This window comes from Rousettus aegyptiacus, unplaced genomic scaffold (genome assembly GCF_014176215.1).
Source record: "Rousettus aegyptiacus isolate mRouAeg1 unplaced genomic scaffold, mRouAeg1.p scaffold_m13_p_8, whole genome shotgun sequence".
NCBI classification, from domain to species: domain Eukaryota; kingdom Metazoa; phylum Chordata; class Mammalia; order Chiroptera; family Pteropodidae; genus Rousettus; species Rousettus aegyptiacus.
In genome coordinates this window covers 71,364,948-71,384,183 of record NW_023416311.1, presented here as the reverse complement: position 1 = coordinate 71,384,183, position 19,236 = coordinate 71,364,948, and the positions used below count along the sequence as shown (strand labels likewise).

The 19,236-nt window shown below is 42.6% G+C and overlaps 1 protein-coding gene across 20 annotated transcripts in view; it reads right to left on the bottom strand.

The window, feature by feature from the left end:
* The window catches only part of ZNF366 (zinc finger protein 366), a 264,426-nt gene that overhangs the window by 12,773 nt on the left and 232,417 nt on the right, over positions 1 to 19,236 (bottom strand). For 18 of the 20 annotated variants that reach the window (XM_036225246.1, XM_036225243.1, XM_036225252.1 and 15 more), the window contains 2 exons: positions 5,543 to 6,888; positions 3,021 to 3,212 (listed from right to left, as the gene is read on the bottom strand). In XM_036225246.1, coding sequence (XP_036081139.1) covers positions 3,021 to 3,212; positions 5,543 to 6,874 — 1,524 coding nt within the window. In that variant the 5' untranslated portion in view covers positions 6,875 to 6,888. Of the gene's footprint in view, positions 1 to 3,020; positions 3,213 to 5,542; positions 6,889 to 13,325; positions 13,942 to 19,236 lie in introns of those variants that run through there. The other 2 variants (XM_036225257.1, XM_016122115.2) reach the window with 2 other exon arrangements.

The window sequence follows — 19,236 nt, the reverse complement described above, 5'->3', positions numbered from 1 at the left end:
GTGAGAGTCCCAAGAAATTAGAATTTGTTACTTAAAGAATCTTCCTTTTTTGCAAGTTTTAGGGTAAAGGCGACAGAGCTAACTCATGGAGTATGGCTGGAACAAGGCCTGTACCTCTTTCCCAACATGTCAATCATATGAAGATGATAAAGCCCAGGTTTAGTTGACCGGACCTCTTCTCCACCGTCACTGTGCAGCCAGCCAGCCACTTATCTCTGATAGCTATGAATTGCACGGCGATAAGCAAATGGCCCTCCATTCCTCTCTCAACTCCCTCCACCCAGGACCAGTTTTTATAATCCACACGAAATGGATGGGAAACAAAGTGAACAGGACACCATCCTGAGATGGCCCACCCCACCATGGGAGCTGGAGCTAGTTTACCAACACAGATTCCCATTACATAATCTATAAACTCACACAAGCTCCGAAATTCTTTTGAAATGAAGAGTGATGGTAGGAAGAGGACAGCAAGCAGGGTGGCACCTTGCAGAGACATGGGAACAAACAGAGGAAGAACCTGGCAGTATGCTTTTGGCACTTTCCAGGAGACTGAGGGTTCTTGATCAAGGTGGCCAATACCTGTTCTTGTTTCAGAAATGTCTAAGAATGGAGACGGGCCACCTAGGTTTGATGAAAATATCCTTTTTGTTATAATCACAGATAGACTTTCTTAAGCAGTCTATCTGGTGAGGAGGGAACCTACTCACCAGGAAGAAAAGACTTTTGCAGATAGATAACCGATCCAATGCCATGCCAATCTTTCATTGGAAAATATAAACTGTGCATTGTTCCAGAGTTGGCATTTCATGCTACGAGCCCTTCTTTTATGGGAGCCAATGATGTGACCAGACATCTAGAACCTAATGCACCCTCAAGGATAAGTCAAATTGAGTTTCTGAACCGTAAAGTTGACCATCACATGCCATCTGGACCATGTGTGGTGCACTATCACTAGAGTGGAGGAGGAGGGGACAGTTGTTCATGAGGGGAGGCCTGAAACATCAAGCTAGGCTGGCTCACTGCATTATTGAATCCTGGTTGCACTGCACTGTATAGTCTTCTATGCACTGGTACCAGAGAGAATCTTTTAAACCTTCAGAAACCACCCGGTCCAAGACATATTCCTCTGTTTCAGAGATGTTTTCTGCCTCGTTTACCCACTACTACTGGACCTGAATTGATGACGTAGAGGTAGGAGTTGGTTGGACAGGAGAGGCGTGAATTTTTAGGGGACTGCAAACTATGCAATGGCTCCCTTCATAGTTTAACAATTTTATGTGCTATCTGCTGCCAGTTGAAAAGATAAAGAATACAGTACATGCTCAAAGTCCAAAAGGAAACTTAACACAAGGAATGAAGAGTGGCAAAGAGCTCCTGTCAGCACCACCATTGTAGGAGACAGTAAACCCCTGGCAGGTGGGAACAGCTCTGTTAAAAGTGAAAGGCTCATGGGGCTCAGTAAAGTGGGAAGGAAATCAAAGAAGTGCCTGAAGGGAGAGAGAGGAGATGGTCTGTGGCATCTATTGTCTCATGCAGCCAAGACTAGCTTCATGGGTGTGCGGCTTGTGCAGTCCCACAGGCCCCGAAACTCAGAAGGGTCCTGAGTTTGGTGTAATGTCCTTCTTGAAATTCTCCATAACATTTGAACAAGGGGCCCGACATTTGCTTCTTGTACCGGGCCCATCCTGCACACAGCTTCATCCCCCTTCAGCTCAGATGGCCCAAGGTGGACATAAATTGACTTTCAAACCATTGGAAACTTGAAGGAAAAGAGGGGAAACACAAGTGGGTGGCAGGAAGAGGGCTGGAGGGAGAAACCTCCCTCCCCCACCTCCGGAGAATGCCCGCACAGGTCTGGGGAAGCTCTGGTTCCTGACCCTTCTCACCCCATCCAGGACTGGCCAACACCGGAAAGAAGTCAGCTTCACAGGGGGTTCCTTCAAGTGAGGAGACACGTTATAGAGGATTAAGTCAGGAACAAACCCCAGAAGCAGGGCACCCTACTTTAGAAATAGGGATTGACTGAGAATGTATTTGGACCCTGTCAGACATGCAGTAACAGAGAGAAGGAAAATATCCATTTCAAACAGAAAGGCTGTAACGCTATCTGAGTGTGGTGATTTCCCTCTTCTTCCCTCTCAGCCCTCTCCTCGTGACCGGGGGTGTCATGGCTGGTACATTCATCGAACGAAACTACCCTATCCTGAGCAAGATTCCTTTTCATTTTAGAAGTGGAGAAGGAAAATGATGTGGGATGCAGAGGGACAGCCTGGGAAGCCCAAACATTTCTGAGTAATACCAGTCAGTGTCTTGGGTTTTACAAATCTCCAGCTCACACGTGATCTCAGCTGATGAAATAAAAATCCAACCAAGTTAATGTGACACAGATTTTAACAAAGACACTCCATGGTCTTTCGGAATAAGTGAGAAATGCTTCAGATGACTGTGCTCACAGTTATTCCCCGGTCCAAGCAAATACTTCTGAGGTCATCCAAGGGCCAACCTCAGAATCTCTTTCATCCTCTTTAGGAAACCTGCCCTCAAATTACAGTGCTCAGCCCAAGTGTCAGGAGAACAGGAGGGGAGGAGTGGGAAGGGAGGATGTGATAGAAGCTTCTCTGCCTCCTTTCTGTGTTCTACTCTTTGGCCTGTAAGGGGAAGAGGGCTACACCTGATTATTCCTTGCTAGAACAGGATCACATCATATCACCTTCATCCTCCAACAAACTCATTCCTTGAATGGGCCTTCCACCTTCAGACCTCCCCTACTGGCTGCCTCCCTCCCCTGGGCACTGGTTCCACAGTGAGACAAACAGGGCAGGCTCCTCAGAGCCTAGTGCTGTGAGCATAGGTGTGGTGAAAAGAGGGACAGAGCGGCAAATGGACTTGGGGTTGGCCACGGACCTACTCTGAGCCTTGGTGGCCCCACTGATGAAATGGAGATTCTCCCCCATTAGGCGTTTGTACAACCCTGGGAGTCCTTCATTTCTGCACTCTCCCCAGGGGCCCCAGCCCACCTTGCATTTGAAAGGCTTCACATCAGAGTGAACGATCATGTGTGCCTTGAGGGTCTGTTTCTGCACAAAACTCTTGTAGCAGAGGTGACACTGGTAGGCCCGGATGTTGGTGTGGATCAGTACGTGTCTCTTCATGTTGGCCAACAGAGTGAACTCTCGTCCGCAAATCCCACACTTGTGCTCCTTCACACCCTGGAGGGACGAAGATGCAAATGCCAAAAGGAATGTGGTTAGCAGGTAACACGCTTTCCCCAGGCTTCTAGCCTTTGTTTTTCTGTCTGCAGCATAAATCCACAAAAAGCTTGGTGATAGATGTTGAGTTCCAAATGGTGTGGCTTTAGCCTTGTTAAATTGCTATTTTGTTGAAAAGTGTTGATTACATCATCTTTTTTTCTTCTGAAAACCATAAACTACCCAGACTGTTAGAGGAAAAGAAAGTTATTGCTTTTGTTGTTCCTGCTGCTGCTGAGGTTAATTCCACAGCAACAGTTCCCAAGGATTAATAGGATTTGGGTAAGAGCACTGTGGGATGATATGCAAAATGAGTCTATAATCTGGCTTTCATGATAATGAAAAAAAATAAACTTCCTAAAGTGATAATATCATTCCCTACACGAAAACCAGTGTTCTCTTGAGTTCTCATTAATGAACTTGAAAATCCCAGAACAACAACTTATATCTACATGTCAATAAATTACAACTTGACAATCACCTCTTAAGATGGTGTCCTGGGTCCCCACAGGCCACAGTGACCTCTGTGTATTGTGTGATTTGGGTATGGAATCTTCTCTAAGCTGGCTTCTGTCTTAGGAAGAAATTTGGAGGAGGATAGTTTTCTGAATTAGAAAACAGGACAGAAGGAGGTTTTCTAGTTCCCTCGCTGTTTGTGAAGAAGTGTTTGAATACTTAAGCATTGGTACCCTCAGTTGAAAGCATTTCCAAGGACTCACAGCATGAGTAGAGTTTTAGCTAATGTTGACTACCAGTGCTTTGCTGAAAAGGACTTTACAAGAGATCTTGACCCAGAATGACTTTTTGGAAGGAAAACTTAGAGAACCATGGTATTAAAACTAAGGTAGTACAGGTTTAGAACGAATTGCTTAGCTGTACTTTATAAATCCCGTATTGACTGGTATCCATAGTGACCTATGGTAGGAGGGGTTCCATGCTTAGCTCTGACCGTCTGGGACTATATTTCCATTTCTTTAACTTGGGACATGGTAGAAAATTACTGCTTCTCAGTTTCGGTGAACCCATGGCACTAAAGGGTGAGTTCAGGTCTCTGTCCAGCCATTTACTACTGGCTGCGTAACCTAAGACAAGTCTTGTGGCCTTTCTTGGTGAAGGCTTCCTCATCTCAAGATCAGATGGTGGATCATGAGAACCTGGGGACTCTTTCCAGCTGGAATGCTCTCAAGTCTAGGTGATCGCTGATGAGTATGGATTTATGTTAATGAAGAGATCTAAATTTTATTGCTCTTCTAAGAAGATGAATTTTAAAAACATGTTGCATATTCAGTGAGTTTAAAATTATGAAATTAATCAAAACTACTTTCTTGATGGATTGTAAAATTTACTTCAGCATCTTTCTTCTCAAGATCGCCTCTATACTTGGCTACAATCCAGTTGTCCTGGGACCAAGGAGAAGTATCTACTTAACACTGTTATTAAAATTCTCTAAAGGGAATTCTAAGTCCAAAGAAATATTCACAGGTGGGCCGGCCTAGACCCCAAGTAAATGGGAGAGCGTGGACACAACTTTGCAGATCGAAGGAAGCTGCTGGGTCTCTGATAGGATTAGTGAAACGACAGAGGAGAACCTGCAGGGCTTATTAGGGATGAGGGTAGAGAAGAAGCCCTGCAGCCAAGTAGGTGAGGGCTCCCCTGAGGGAAGCACAGACCCTGGTGGACCTGGGCCAAACCCTGTTCTCTGAGCGCACCTGCGCATGAAGCAGGTCTCACAGCTGAGGAAGAAAACAGCTCAAAATGTGGCCGCCGCTTCGGCAGCAAGAGACCAAAAGAATTCTCTAGAAAAAGATTCTGATTAGCATATCCCAGGCACAGAGCTGGTCTTGGGTAGGGAGGGCCTGATGACACACTCAAGCTAGTATCCCGGATAAAATTTCCAGAAACAGAATTTTAGGGATTCTAGGAGGCTAAAAAGCAACAGTACAAAGACCAGCTGTTTCCTTCATCCTTCCTCACCTCCTCTCCAAACAATCCACATTATTTATTTCTAGGCCCATCTCAGACTCTTAGAAGGCTGGATGGGAAATGACTTGATTGCTAGTCTCCTCCTCACTCTCCTCCATTTCAAGGTGAGGAAGGACATGAAGGGCTCGGGGAAGGGAAGCCTCTTGCCCAAGGTTACACATCTCCTGTCGGAATTAGCCAGCAGCGCAGGTCTCCTGGCCCCTCATCGCCAGGGCTCTGCTCATTTTCCCCGTGGCCCAGACCCCAACTCCTCCCCCCCTCCCCCGCCCCCGCCCTCCTCCCAGCAGTCTGAGAACCCTTCCCGGTACCTTGTGGGTGAGGGAGTGCTGCTTGAGGTGGTGGGGCTGCACGAACTCCATGCCACACTCGGAGCAGATGTACGGCCGGATGTCCTTGTGCTTCATCATGTGGTTCTGCAGCTGGCTCGGGTACTGGAAGGTCTTGTCACACTCGGAACAGTTGTACTGGATGGGGCCCCGGTGCGTGGTGAGGTGCCTCTTCAGCTGGGCCAGGGTGGGGAAGTCGAGGCCGCACTCCACGCAGATGTTCTCCCGCCCACTGGCGTGCTTGGCCTCGTGGGCCTTGAGCTCGCTGGGGTAGGCAAAGCCCCGGCCACACACGCGGCAGTTGTGCGGCTTCACCTCGCTGTGCTGCATCATGTGGCGCTTCAGGTGGCTGGTCTGGGTGAAGGCCTTGTGGCACACCTGACATTTGTGGGGCCGCGTGCCCTGGTGGGTCAGCATGTGGGTGTGCAGATGGCTGAGCTGCTTGAAGAGCTTCCCGCAGCGGGTGCACGCGTGCGGCTTGATCCCGCTGTGGCCCAGGATGTGAGTCACCAGGTTGTACTTGGAGGTGTAGGACTTCTCACAGTTGGGGCACTGCCAGCGCTTCTGTGCCCCGCCCACATCCACATAGTAGCTGTCATCGATCTGCACGTTCACGTCCACCCTCTCCACCTTCTGCTTGGTCTCCTCGCTCTCCTGGGGCTCAGCCTTGCGGGACAGCAGCGGGTCTGGGGGCTGCTTAGGCAGGAAGGTGTGCCGGCTGAAGGGGAAAGGGGAGGCCGAGGGCATGAAGAAGGGGAACATGAGGCCCGGGGGGACTTTGGGGTAGTAGGGGTAGGGCGTGGGCAGGAACGGGGCGGGTGTGGGCTGGGGCCACACGGCACTGGGCTTCACGGGCTCCTGCTTGACGGGTTTGCCCCCCAGGTGCTCCAGGGTGCGATAGAACTGGAAGCCCACGTTGCACAGGTCGATCATTTGCGAGTCATACTTGGGGCGTGGGGGCTGCGGGAACAGCAGAGGGAAGTTCGGGGGGCCGTGGTTTTTGCTGTCCTCGGAGTGGAGGGCAACAGCAGCTTCTCCCTCTGGGTGGTTATAGGGCATTTTGGTGGGCACGCTCTTCCGTTTCCGAGACCCTCCTCCTTCAAAGACCCCGGGGAATCCGTCTAGGTCTCCGGGAGGAGGTTCATACCGGAACTGGGAAAAAGGCCCCCGGAGGGCTTCTGGGAAGGGGTGCCTTTGGGGAGCTTTCCCTCGGGAAACCACTGGCTGCAGGCAGTGGGGAAAGGAGGGGGCCCTCTTCACACCCAAATTGAAATGCACGTCCTCGTCTTTGATCATCTTCATTTCCTTCTGCATCCTTGGCAATTTTCCTTTAAAGAGAAAGAAATGGGTTTTTGTTTGGTTTTGTTTTATTATTAAAAATCCCCCTTTCCATTAAGGTTTTGGATAGATGTCAGTACTAATTTATTAAGAGTAATGCTTGCTTAATACTGACCCTCATTTACCCTAAGGTTGTTCAAAATATCTCTGTGTTTTCCCCTTACAAACCCAGTTACTAATGTGGAGAGCACTGGCCCCCTGGAGTGGGACCTTAGGACTCCAGTGCAAATCCTCAGCCACAGAAGCTTGGGGGTTGGGGAGCTGTGGGAGTGACCTGGATTGGGAAGAAGAAACCCAAGAACTTGTCGCGCCATTTTCCTCACTTAAGATGAGAGTCCCAAGGTGCAGAGAGATGAAGTGACACCCTCAATTCCTACAGCAACTAGTGCAGGTGTCAGAACTGGGACACCTTCTGCTGCAACTTTTCAGCCTGAGATGCAATTGCATCTGTCTTTTAGGTCCGTTTTTCCCTAAGGGAGTCAATGATTTTCACTGCTTCTCTCTGTCTTAAGGCCTTTGCTGCTGGAAAATGGGGATATTCAGGGCCATGTAGGAGATGGGACTTGAATATTTAACTCAGATCTCAGATTTCTGAGTATCCATTCCAAGTAAGATATAATGCTGGGGTATAATGAGTGGACGAGATCGATGTGATTAAGCAAGGCATATAACTCAGTGTTATAAAGTCACCTTGACAATTTATGCACCCAAACCTTCCACGTGAAGCAACTTCAGGGGAAAAATTCCAAGACCATGAGTGAGTCCCTTAAAAACAGCACTTGCATCTCCCCTTTCACAAAGGTGTGAGTAAAACTCGGCCTTTGGTAACTCCTGCAGTGCTTGACGTTTCCCTGCTGAGCCAGTTACTAAAGCCTGGAAGAGTCTGTGGGGATAGAGTCTAAAACAGGAGCCATGCTTCCTTTCACATGTCTCCTTGTCATTTTTCTATCTTCTTCACATGGATACTCGTGGAGAGAACTAAGTGACTGCCTCCACATTTCCAGGGAGAGCCCTTTCTACCTAAATCCTCTGAGTTTGAAGGAGATTGGTTCCTTTTGCTCATTAGAAGATTCTTCAGAGCCTGTTGCTCTGGCCAGGTCTAAGGCCTGGCCTCAGGTCACTGGAGACAGGGCTGGGATAGGGTCCTGGACTAACTCAGGTCCCTGGCCCTTAGCAATGGTTATATGCTAAGCAGTACAGGTTGAGGGTTGCAGGAGTGAGAGGACCAACAGCCTCCAGTGGTTTTCTGTAGTCCTTGGTGAGGCAAGCTCAGTTTTTACAAGTACCTAGATATTCCCAAATCACATGTGTGTCTTTATGAAAAGTTTGACAACTGGAGCACAATTAAAACAGAAATGGGCCTTTTCATATCGGATTACCAATTCCATATACAGGCGATTGAAAAAATATGTGCCCTTATCATATGAATGTTTGGGCGCTATTTAAAACTGTTATGTGAAAGTGTCAGAGAAATGACAAAGAATATCTATTAATCTTTGCTTTGCGTTTATGTGACAGGGAAGAGAGCCCTGGTTTGTCTTCTTTCCACGGGTTTGGGGCTTAGTGATTAAGAGGGATAGTTTGTGTGTCCAGAAAAAGGGAGGCCAAGGCCTGTGCTCTATCCTTCTGCTTCTTTCTAAAATTATTACCTATATGTCTGTATGTTAGATGTTGTACCAATGTCGCCTTAAGAACCAGGCATTTGTAGGAAGTTATAAATGCAGTAGGAGAATGAAATGTCTAGCTTTATAAGACAGAGAGGGGTGTGGGAAAGGTATTGAAATGAGGGGAGTGGTGCCATCACTACTGGAAGGACTAGAACAGGACGGAGAGGCCAGAGGCTCTTGGATAGTTTTTCATGATTACTAGATTGTCTCTTTGCCCTAAATTCACACAGAGTTAAAGAGATTATGGCTCTGCCCCAAGAATTTGGTGCATCTATAGAAATAATTGGCTTTCAGACTAGGTAATGTGTCCAATTGAAATGGAGGAAAAGTGGCAACTCCTTTCTCTGGAATTTCACTTTGGCCATAGTTGGTTTTATACCCGCTTCCGAGATAAGATCCTGTTAGCAAAAAAGGCTGCACAGACTGGAGACAACGCTTCAAGGCTACAAGTGACTGTGGCAAACCACAGCAGAAACCATCCAAATGCGAACTGGTTGTCTGTTTTATTCTGATCTGTTTGAAAGAGGCAGTGATTCCTACTTTATATTAGAGAGCTTGGATGGAGAATTAATAAAAAAGAGCCATGTCAGAACATGTGTCAGAACGTATCAATTTTTTTTGCATATTTTATTGTTAAGTATTTGAAAATGCTTGGCTAATGATGTCATATCTTTATGCTATGCTTTGTATCTTATTCTGGAAAGCTACTTAATTGGAAAAGACTGTTATCGCTAATTTTGAATCTGAAGTTATTCAATTTAAACACATTTATTATTGCCTTTAATTCATATTTTTTGTTTTTATTGTGACATAGCCTACTAATCGACTCATCTTAATATATTAGGAGTGATATTTGTAATATAATGCTAAGTTCAAAAGCATATTTATTTTCGGTGTTTGCATTTTTATTTTCTCACCAGTATCCTGGTATAGCAAAGAAATATAGTTGAACAGAAGAAATGTGGTTTTTTTTCTTTTTTTTACATAAATGGCAGAATTCTGTCCTTCAAACAGAGATTTTATATATGTACATTTTAATTTTCTCCCTATTTTAGTACGATAAAAAATTTCCCCCAGTTTCTGACTTGTGCATATACATACCCCACCCCTAAATTAGTAGTTATTAACTCAAGAGATTTAAAAAAAAGCATTGGGAAATATCCGTGGACATTTTTCCAGATCCTTTAAACAGCAGTCTCCTTGTGCATAAAGATCTTAAGAAGCACTGCCAATCCTTACAGAGGTCAAAAAGAGCTAGATCTGTTTCCTCTCAGCCTTCTTGACAGATAAATCAGATGTAGTGGCAGCAATTTATTAATATCCGTCTTCTGAGCACTGGGTGCTAAGGACAAGCCATAGGGGGCAAAATAAAAGAACCCCCCAAAAACAAATCTATATTGAGGAAGAGGGTGTTGAAGAGAAGAGAGGGAAAAAGACGTCTTATTCAAGAGGTAATTTATCTTAAAACCAGTCAACTTAAAACTCTGAGCAGCCTGTGCGAAAATATTAATAGACTCCTAGAGAACCTCGGTGTGTGCCACCCATGTGCTCTCCTCTATTGCTGTGTAAGTAGGTCCACAGACATCCATGACAGACATGGGATTCCTATGTAGGAGGCAGGAGAGGCTTGCGGGGCAGCAATGATCCTTGTGGCCAGGGCAGAGCAGCAGGCAGGGGAGCTGCTGGCCCTCCCCTAGTCAGTAATCTATCTGTTGGCTGCTCCCAGAAAATCAGCAGGTTATAGGATAGTTGCCCACCAGGACATGCTAAAACAAGAAGCAAAAAGAAGTAACTGAAATTGTAAAAGTAGACAGATATGGGATAGTGGAAAAAGCATTGGTTTCGAGCCTGAGGATCTGGGCTTGAATGTTGGCTTTGTGTTAGCAGCTATGGAAAACTGAGCAAGTTAATTTGGGAGTTTGATTTTCTCATCCATGAAATGAGGGGCGGGGGTGGGATATCCACACTGGGTTGTTAGAGACTTAAAATAGAGTGTGTATGTGAAAGTGTATTAAAAACTAGACAGTGGGGTGCTCTTGAGGGGTAAGGAAGAGTGGGCAGGAGAGGAGGGCTGAGGTGATGATCAATGGATCAGTGCTGACTGACATCATCTCTGTTTTCAAAGCTGAAGCTCTTGTCACCATCGACTGGTAATTTGGACCTCTGTTTTGCAAGTTCAAAACCAAGACTTTGCCCGTTTACCCTGGGTTGGTCTTGTCCTGCAGTGAAGGTGAACGACAGTCAGAGAGGCCAGTGGGTAAGGCCAAGGTGAGTTTCTTCATTCAGTGTGGAGATGAACTTACTAGTTTATGAATACCCCTCATCCCTTCTCTATGGCTGTCTTTTCTATTATGGAGATATCGTCAAGCCTACATTAATAACAGATCACTTTGGTAAATGGGGACAAAAGGGACTGGGTGATCTTGTGAGTTATCTCATCTGTTTTACAGGAAGCTGAAAAATTGCCCCTAGTCTCATATCAAAGGTCACTTTCCTAGAGACAGGAGGACCTGTTTGTCGAACACAAGGTCTCAGACACTACCATAGTGCTGGATCAACACAGGTTCTTGCAATTCCTGCTAGACTATATGGGTAGGGGCTGGGTCTGTTTTATCACTGCCGTGTTTCAGGTCTCCAGCATGGTGCCTGGTGTAAAGTCCATGCTCGGTAAACTGCTGTGGAATGAGAGAAAGAATGAATGGTTCTTATTTTTAGTCTCCATATGGAACTTTAAAATATATGATTTTATCTTACATTATTTAGACTGCAGGTGACTTTTGGGGATGTCCCTAATCAGATCAGGAGCACAGTCACAAATTCTCAAGTACTTATTTCGGGAAGAATTCTATATGCATACTTTGTGTATGCCATTGTACCCTCCTCAGTTTCCAAAGGCAACATTCTCTGAGCAAACTTTGGATTTGGGATAAGCCCTAAATCCTGGCTCCACTAATGTTAGGGAGCCATCCACAAAATGCCACAAAGTTCTGCAACCAATTCAGAAAACAGATGCCTGAAAAGTCTAAAGGGCAGTAGGAGGTAGAAAGAAAGACCCCTGGATTGAGAATGTGAAGCATAAACCAAGAGTGGGTAGTCTCCCTGCACCCTTCCACCCAGAGGAAATGTTTGGGAAGTTAGTAGCAATCTACCCTTTGTACTAATGTGGAGGTGGGGAGGGAGAGGCCTAGAATAATCATACATTTGTATTGCCCTGGTCAGAGAATGTTCTAAGTTCCTGGCTTTCTTCCATGTATAAATCAATCACTAAACCCAATAGGCTCCACGTCAGGAAGAAAATATTAGGTTGAAAATATCAGTTGATCTGTGTTAGCGGAATCTGGGACTCAGGATGTCTTCTTAAACAGGTATTATCCATGAAAATTAGTTATGAGGAAATGGGGAATGTATGTATTTTAAAAACAAAAACAAAATTTCTTCTTTGAACCATAATGACCAATTAGAAATGCGAAGCTGAACTAATATGAAACTACATTTAGTTTTGGGGAAAAATGCTTCTAATAATGCCCTTTAATTGGGAATTCACCTACTGCACCAAAATATAAATATTCCCCAGATAAAATTACTGGTATTTTGTGGTTCTCATTCAAACTGAAGGTCATTCCAGTAAATGCTAGTAGACGAGTCGTTGTGAGTCAGCATGCCAGGGGTAGATCTATTTATCCCCTTTCTGTTCGTCCTGAAATTTATGAAAGGACATTGTCTCACATTTTTTAATCCTTGAATATTCCCAGTGTTTCATTGGAAAATGTTACATTTTACTGTTAGAGACACCGGCTTCCCCTTTAATTTGAGAGAGTGGCACTTTACTTATATGGTCTACCCTGGAGCTCTGTTCTCAGAAAAAATGGAAACAGGGAGGAGGTAAGAGTCGAGGATAAGTTTAAGAATTAGAAGTAGTGCTAAGAGAAACAAAGAGTGGAGAGTTGTGGGAAGATAACGGGAAGGCAGGATGGGAAATATATGGCAGACTGCTAACCTCTCTCTGTTCATACAAAGGACTCTTGTTATAAGATCCCTCTGATGTGGGATCTTTTGGATCACCTGAATTTGTCATAATAGAAGACTTTGAGTCTTAAACTTAAACATTCTAATGATTTAACATAATTATCTTAATATATATGTAGTTGTGCTTCTGAGTTCTTCATCTGCAGGTATTTGACAGGTAATCATTCAATCTTGCCTTCCTGTGACTGGCATGAATAGAAGGGTTTCTGTATGCATCTGGCAGATAGAGCAACAGGTTCTCAAGGAAATTAATGATCTGTCTTGTCACTACCTGGTTTTGTGGTAGAGTCAAGTAAAGTTGACCAGATGCCTCATAGCCAGACACCTCCAGGGCCCTTCTGGGATGCCTTTATAGCCACCATTTAATTTATAAACCCAAATTTCTCCCATTTTATTATAAAAAATAATCTGTCAGCCCATAGCATGGACCGAGCCATCTAGGTGTTCAGAAACATTAATGAGACCTGTTAATATTTGCAAGAGTCAATTGAACTCGCAATTTGTTTTTTTAAAATTTCTTAAATACCACCGAGCTATATATCATAAAGTCAAATTTAGTTTTCCATTGTTTAAATTGTCTGTAATGAGCATGCATATACACCATTTTTAAATACATATTTTTAAAAGAGTCCTTATTAAAGAAATCAGGAAGAACCACAAATACATGGTGATTAAACAACATGCTACTAAAAGAGTCCTTAATAAAATGACAGCAAATTCAGCTACTAACTTACGTAGGTTAAATAGAAAGTTCTTAATGCCTAGGTCTAGTTTCTAGAAGGCAGGAGTGAACATAATTACTCGAGCACTGGAGCAGCTGCTAGCGTGTTGGGGTTATCTCTGTCCTTGTGACCTGTTTAAAGGAAGGAAACGCATTGGAGATATGACTTAGCAGTTCTCTTTCCCAACCCTCAGAGCTACTATATCTCTTGTGGACGGAGTTACAATTGGAATGTTAGAGTTTTTTGTCCTACTTTCTTTGGGAGCAATGTCCTTAGAATATATGTAATTTTTTTTTCTTTTCTTCTATGCTCATAGATGAAGTAAAGATATACTGACTCTTACCTAAGCAAATATATTAGAAAGCTTCATTTTATCCATCTCTGGGAATAATAGCATATTTGGTCTGGTGGATCTCAGAATTGGTAGATAATGCCAGAAACTATGACCCCTTGTAAGCAAAAGTGGTAAAGGTGAACACACAGTAGATGAGGGTTCTGTGGAAGGAATCTATTTTGAAAGTATAAGTCAAGGCAGTATTTTTGGGGGTGGAGGTGGGAGTGAAGAACTGTTTTGTATTTTGATTGTGGTGGTGATTGTCAAAACTTATAAAATTCAAAAGATGAATTTTACTGTATGTACATTAAAAATAAGCTTAAAAATATAAAATTAACATAAAAATGCTACTCTGAACATTAATGTAAAAAGAGAAACTGAGGATGTTTGAGAAATATACAATAACAATCAAGGTGACCAGACCTTACCTTCTAACTGGTTTTTATCCATGGAATATATTCAATAATATGCATATGGGCTTTGAGAAGGGAACTGAGTTATATGACTTTGATGATATGAGTTTCTGCTCTATCCAAAGAGGAGACTTTAAATGATAGAAAACAAACTTTTATTATTATAATTTTTTATATGTATTCTATGTAGCAAGAATATTGTGAGGCAAGGATGATACATTAAATTATCCTTCAAGGTCTTATAATCTTTGGCCCTGATCACATTCAGTAAACAATTTCTATAATTGCTCCAACATTTTTTTAAAATGTAAAGTAGTCTACATCAGTGGGGAAACTTATTATGGTCATCAGAGAATAAACTTTTACTCCTTATAAATCAATAGATTACCTTTGACATTCAGGTCCACAGATTACTCTTGTGCTCTTACAGACTGGAACTCATGAAATCTCTAAAACCTCAGGCCAAATCCTGAGTCATGGTAGCACCACCAGGCTCTGCTATTCCATGAAGTCTACCTGAGCAGCCAGCTCCTTCTGTCTTTGATAACTTTTCATGGAATATATCCACCAGATTGTCCCAATATTCTACAGGGCAGGAGACGGCGATAACCTCAACAATTAGAGGCTTTACAGAGCCTCAGAGGTGGAACTTCCCTTTCTTTATGGGTGAATATCTAAAATTTCTAATGGAATCTAGTTAAAAAGTCAGAATCTTGCCAAGTGCCTTATATGTCGTTGAAATCCAATAATTACTTGAGAATTTATTTGACAAATACCCATTTTCTAGCTTGTTCTTTCTCCCTGATTCAAGCAGAATTTTGGCGTTACCTGAAAAAATGAATAACTGGTTGACTTGACCCATCCCAGTCCACCCCAAGCCAACTTCACATCAATACACTGCCAAGAACATCTCTGGTGCAGAAGGTAGTTTAGCTAAGGCATAACAACGACTATGGTAGTTCTCCTCAAAAAGTATGCCCTCAAACCTCCTGCTTCATCCTGGTTCCGGATCCTTGACCAGTGTGTGTCATATTCCCTTGTCCTGAAAGCTGGAGTGTCTTGTTATACTGAAATGATATGAATGAATGTCGGAGGGCTCTGGAAATGCTTAAGGGGCAGTGATCAAATGCCACTGAGCCTCTGAGGGAGTGTGTCACCATAGCATAGAACATCCCCACATTCCAGCAAACAGTGTCCCAGGAGGGCAGGCCACTATATTTCTCTCACTTACTCAAAAACTGCAAATTCCCTCCAGGCAAATCCATTAGCCTCATGGAAACGCCCATCCTAATGGGCAGGTGGATCCGTGACCTCATCTTTTTTAGGATAGAATTCCTGCTCTATTTCTGCCTTCTGTTGAGTGATCATTCTTCATTTGAATACCTTTTTTCCATGATACTTTATAGTTCAAGATCTTCTGATGACCTGCTTCGTGTTGATTTTTCCTATTGATTCTGCTCACTAAAATCATTCTTGAAATATATATATATATATATATATACTTATAAAATATATATACTTAGCTCCTAATGTACATGGGCACATAGTTTATCTCTGGGGAAAAAAAACAGAATCTGGTCATAGTGGTTTCCTCTGCGAAGAAACACTGTATGGCTGGGGGAGGAAGGCTTGGGAGTCCAGTAGCCAAGATATCAGCTTCATAGTCTATATGAAGGTGCCTTTGTAGTTGTGCAGTTCTCTAGGAGACTTTTGGTGGTATGCCCTTCCAACCTGTACTTTTGTACACTGTAACTGACTTAGCTATTCAAATACTTGCATTAAAAATAACCAAAAATTCATTTGGGCTTTCAAACAGCAAATATCCATACAAAATTAGTATTGAGTTCTCTTTTTTAAATTAATTTTCTGCTTTTTCTTTGGAATCTTTGATTTTTCTGCCTATGGTCTCTTGATACTCTTGGCAGAAATCACTGTAGTTTAAACACTGGGCATGCATTGTTAGACTTGGAGAAGCCTCCCAAAGGGAGGCTTAGCAAAACACTTCAGGTGCCTCCTCTGTGCCTGCACTGTTCTGGAGGCCAGAAAGACAATGTCTAATAAACCAGAAACTGGCCTCAAGGAACTCACCATCTGGGAGAAGAAAGCGATGAACAGATATGGAGAAAAATGTTATAGAAAATACAATAAAGGAATTTTGAACAGGTAGGTTGATTTGTTGTATATGAGAGAACAAGAAGCAGAATGACATTTCTTTGACATAAATTATTTTCTTTCTAGAGATTCTTTTTATATCATTAAAACTTCAATTAGAATAACATAAAATAGATGAAGGAATAGCTTTGGAAGTGAGGGGAGCGAGGAAAACTTGCCCCTTTCCCGCCAGTGCCTCTGCTTTCTTTATCTATATGTTCTGCAGAACAGAGGAAGACTGGTGACTTGCCAAATGGGGCTGACCTTTGATTAATTGCATTAAAAAAGTCACGTGTGTGTAAGCCAAAAATAAATTACATTCGATCTTGAAAACCCAGATAAAGATGAGTCTGATGTAAAGATTCACGGTAATTACAGAATCAAACACAGCAAATACGACTGATCCAGTTTTTCCATTCTACCCATCCCTGAGTTTTTCCTTGGCCGTTTCCCCAATGCCGAGAAGGAACTTTGGGATGCTAAGAATGAGACTGTTGGGTTAGAGGCAGTGTCAGGTCTTCCCTCAGGGCCTTAAGGTATTTGGGTGCGTAAAAGCTTCTAGCTTCTTTCAGGTTAAAATAAAAGTCCAACCCTATTAATACCACCACAGAATCATATAATGTCAAAGCACAAAACCTAAACTTTTCTGTGCTTTTAATGCCATGTACAATAACTGACACTTACTAACATGATGCGTTTTCAAATTGTAATAATTTTCTAGTCTTAAAATGATTTTCTGCTCTTTAACAATAATGAGTAGCTAAAACAACAATAAAAAAATCTGCGGAATTCTTTCCTTGTATTCCTCCTGCCTTTCTACCCACCTTCTAACAAGTAGGCAGAATGCTTTTTTGTTTAGGATTAGTCATCAAAAGGTACATAATTTGTTTTCAGATCTGGTTCATCTTGCTTTTTAAACATAGATGTATGTGCTAGAGGCTATCCTAGTGGTCTGCTATGTGTTGTGTTTAGAGAATGGCCCTGGAAAGCAATGCTCGCATTCCCAAGAAAGACCATACTCAAATTAGAATCCCCTAACTTTGAATCTAACTCATCCCTTTTCTACACCTCTGGTGCCTATTACCTTAAAATGGAAGTATACTCGTGGATTTGTTATTGCTTCAACGTGTCTCTGATTCTTGGATTTTCCTTTATCAATTTCTTTTTCTAATTTGTTCTCTCTCATTCACCCCAAATGTTAACTTTATGCACAGAGGGGGAAAAAAGGACCCAAGAGTCAATTTGCCAGTACCTTCCACCATGACCATTCATTCTTGGAAGGTTTTTACAAAATCTTGTCCATTGCTTCTTGAAAATGACTATCAGCTTCTCTCCTTCTTTTCATTCTCATATCTAGAACTGCAGTTCAAGTGGCCACTCCTAGATTACTTTCACTAGTTTCCATCTACTCTTCCAAATCTTTCTTCTCCTTTCCAAATCCTTTCAACACCAATGCCAAATCCATCTTATAAAAAATTCATTACTTTTTCTAAGACAACTCTCTGTTTAGGAACCTACAATAATAGTGTGAAGATTGCTGTAGACAGTATGCAGAACTTGCTAACTGCTGCTTCAATATCCCTTTCTATTTCTTCTTTAAGAAAGAGAATTCTTATTTTGCTTCTAGTAATAATGTGTCCAGCACAAACACTAGCTTTTCCAGACATCCTTTCAGTTAGGAGTTGCCTTTTGCCACAGTTCTGGCCAGTCAGGAGACTGCAGAAATTTCTGAGAAAGCTTTTACATTCTTAATGCAGAAACCACCCACTCATCCTTTCCTGTCTTTCTTCTTTCTGCCTGGAATGTGGATCTGAGGATCTGAGGTGGTGCAGTCACAATGGAACTGTGAAGCAAGGTTAATGACAACGCCTCCCACGACGTGTGGTAGAGGAAGACAGAAGGTATCAGTGTGGAACTATCATACCCACTTGGTACTGGTTTTCTTGTTATCTGAGTAAGTGAACCCTTTAGTTGGTTAAGAAAATGATTCAGAGTTCTGTGGCTTGTCTCTAAACAAAAAGCAAATCAAAGAAGGAAATAGACATACAACCCCAGGAAGCTCAGAGAGTCTCAAAAAAGATGAACCCAAAGAGGCCCACACCAAGACAGCATAATTAAAATGCCAGTGGTTAACTACAATGAGAGAATATTAAAAATAGCAAAAGAAAATCAGTTAGTTACCTACAAGGGAGCATCATAAGACTGGCAGTTGATTTCTCAAAAGAAATTTTGCAGGATAGAAGGGCTTGGCATAAAATATTCAAAGTGATGAAAACCCATTATCTACAACCAAGATTACTTTATCCAGAAAAGCTATCATTTAGAGTTGAAGGACAGATAAAGAGCTTCCCAGACAAGAAAAACTAAAGGAGTTCATCACCAAGCCAGTACTATAGGAAATGCTGGAGGGACTTCTTTAAGAAGGAGAAGAAAAATATGTATCAAAAACATGAATAAAGAATGGCAATAACTACATATCTATCAATAAGTACTTTAAATGAAAAAGAATTAAGTGCTCTAACCAAAATATAAAGTGAGTGAATGGATACGAAAACAAGACCCCTACATATGCTGCCTACAAGAGACTCATTTCATATTAAAAGACACATCAAACTAAAAGTAAGGGGATGGAAAAAGATATTGCCTTGATGGACCTAGAGGGTATTGTGATGAATGAAGTAAGTCAGATAGAGAAAGACAAATGCCACATGATTTCACATACATGTGGAATCTAAGGAACAAAATAAACAACAATAATAACAAAAACAGAAACAAACTCATAGATAGATCCAGAGAATATTTTGAGGGCTACTGGATAGGGGGAGGGGGTTTGCAGGGTACAGTGAAAAAGGGAAAAAAGATTAAGAAGTACAAATAGATAATTACAGAATAGTCATGGAGACCAAGTATAGCATAAAGAAAATAGCCAATAATATTGTAATAAATATGTAAGGGGGAAGAGGAGTACTAGATTTATTGAAGTGATTACTTTGTGAGTTATATAGATCTCTAATATCTATGCTGT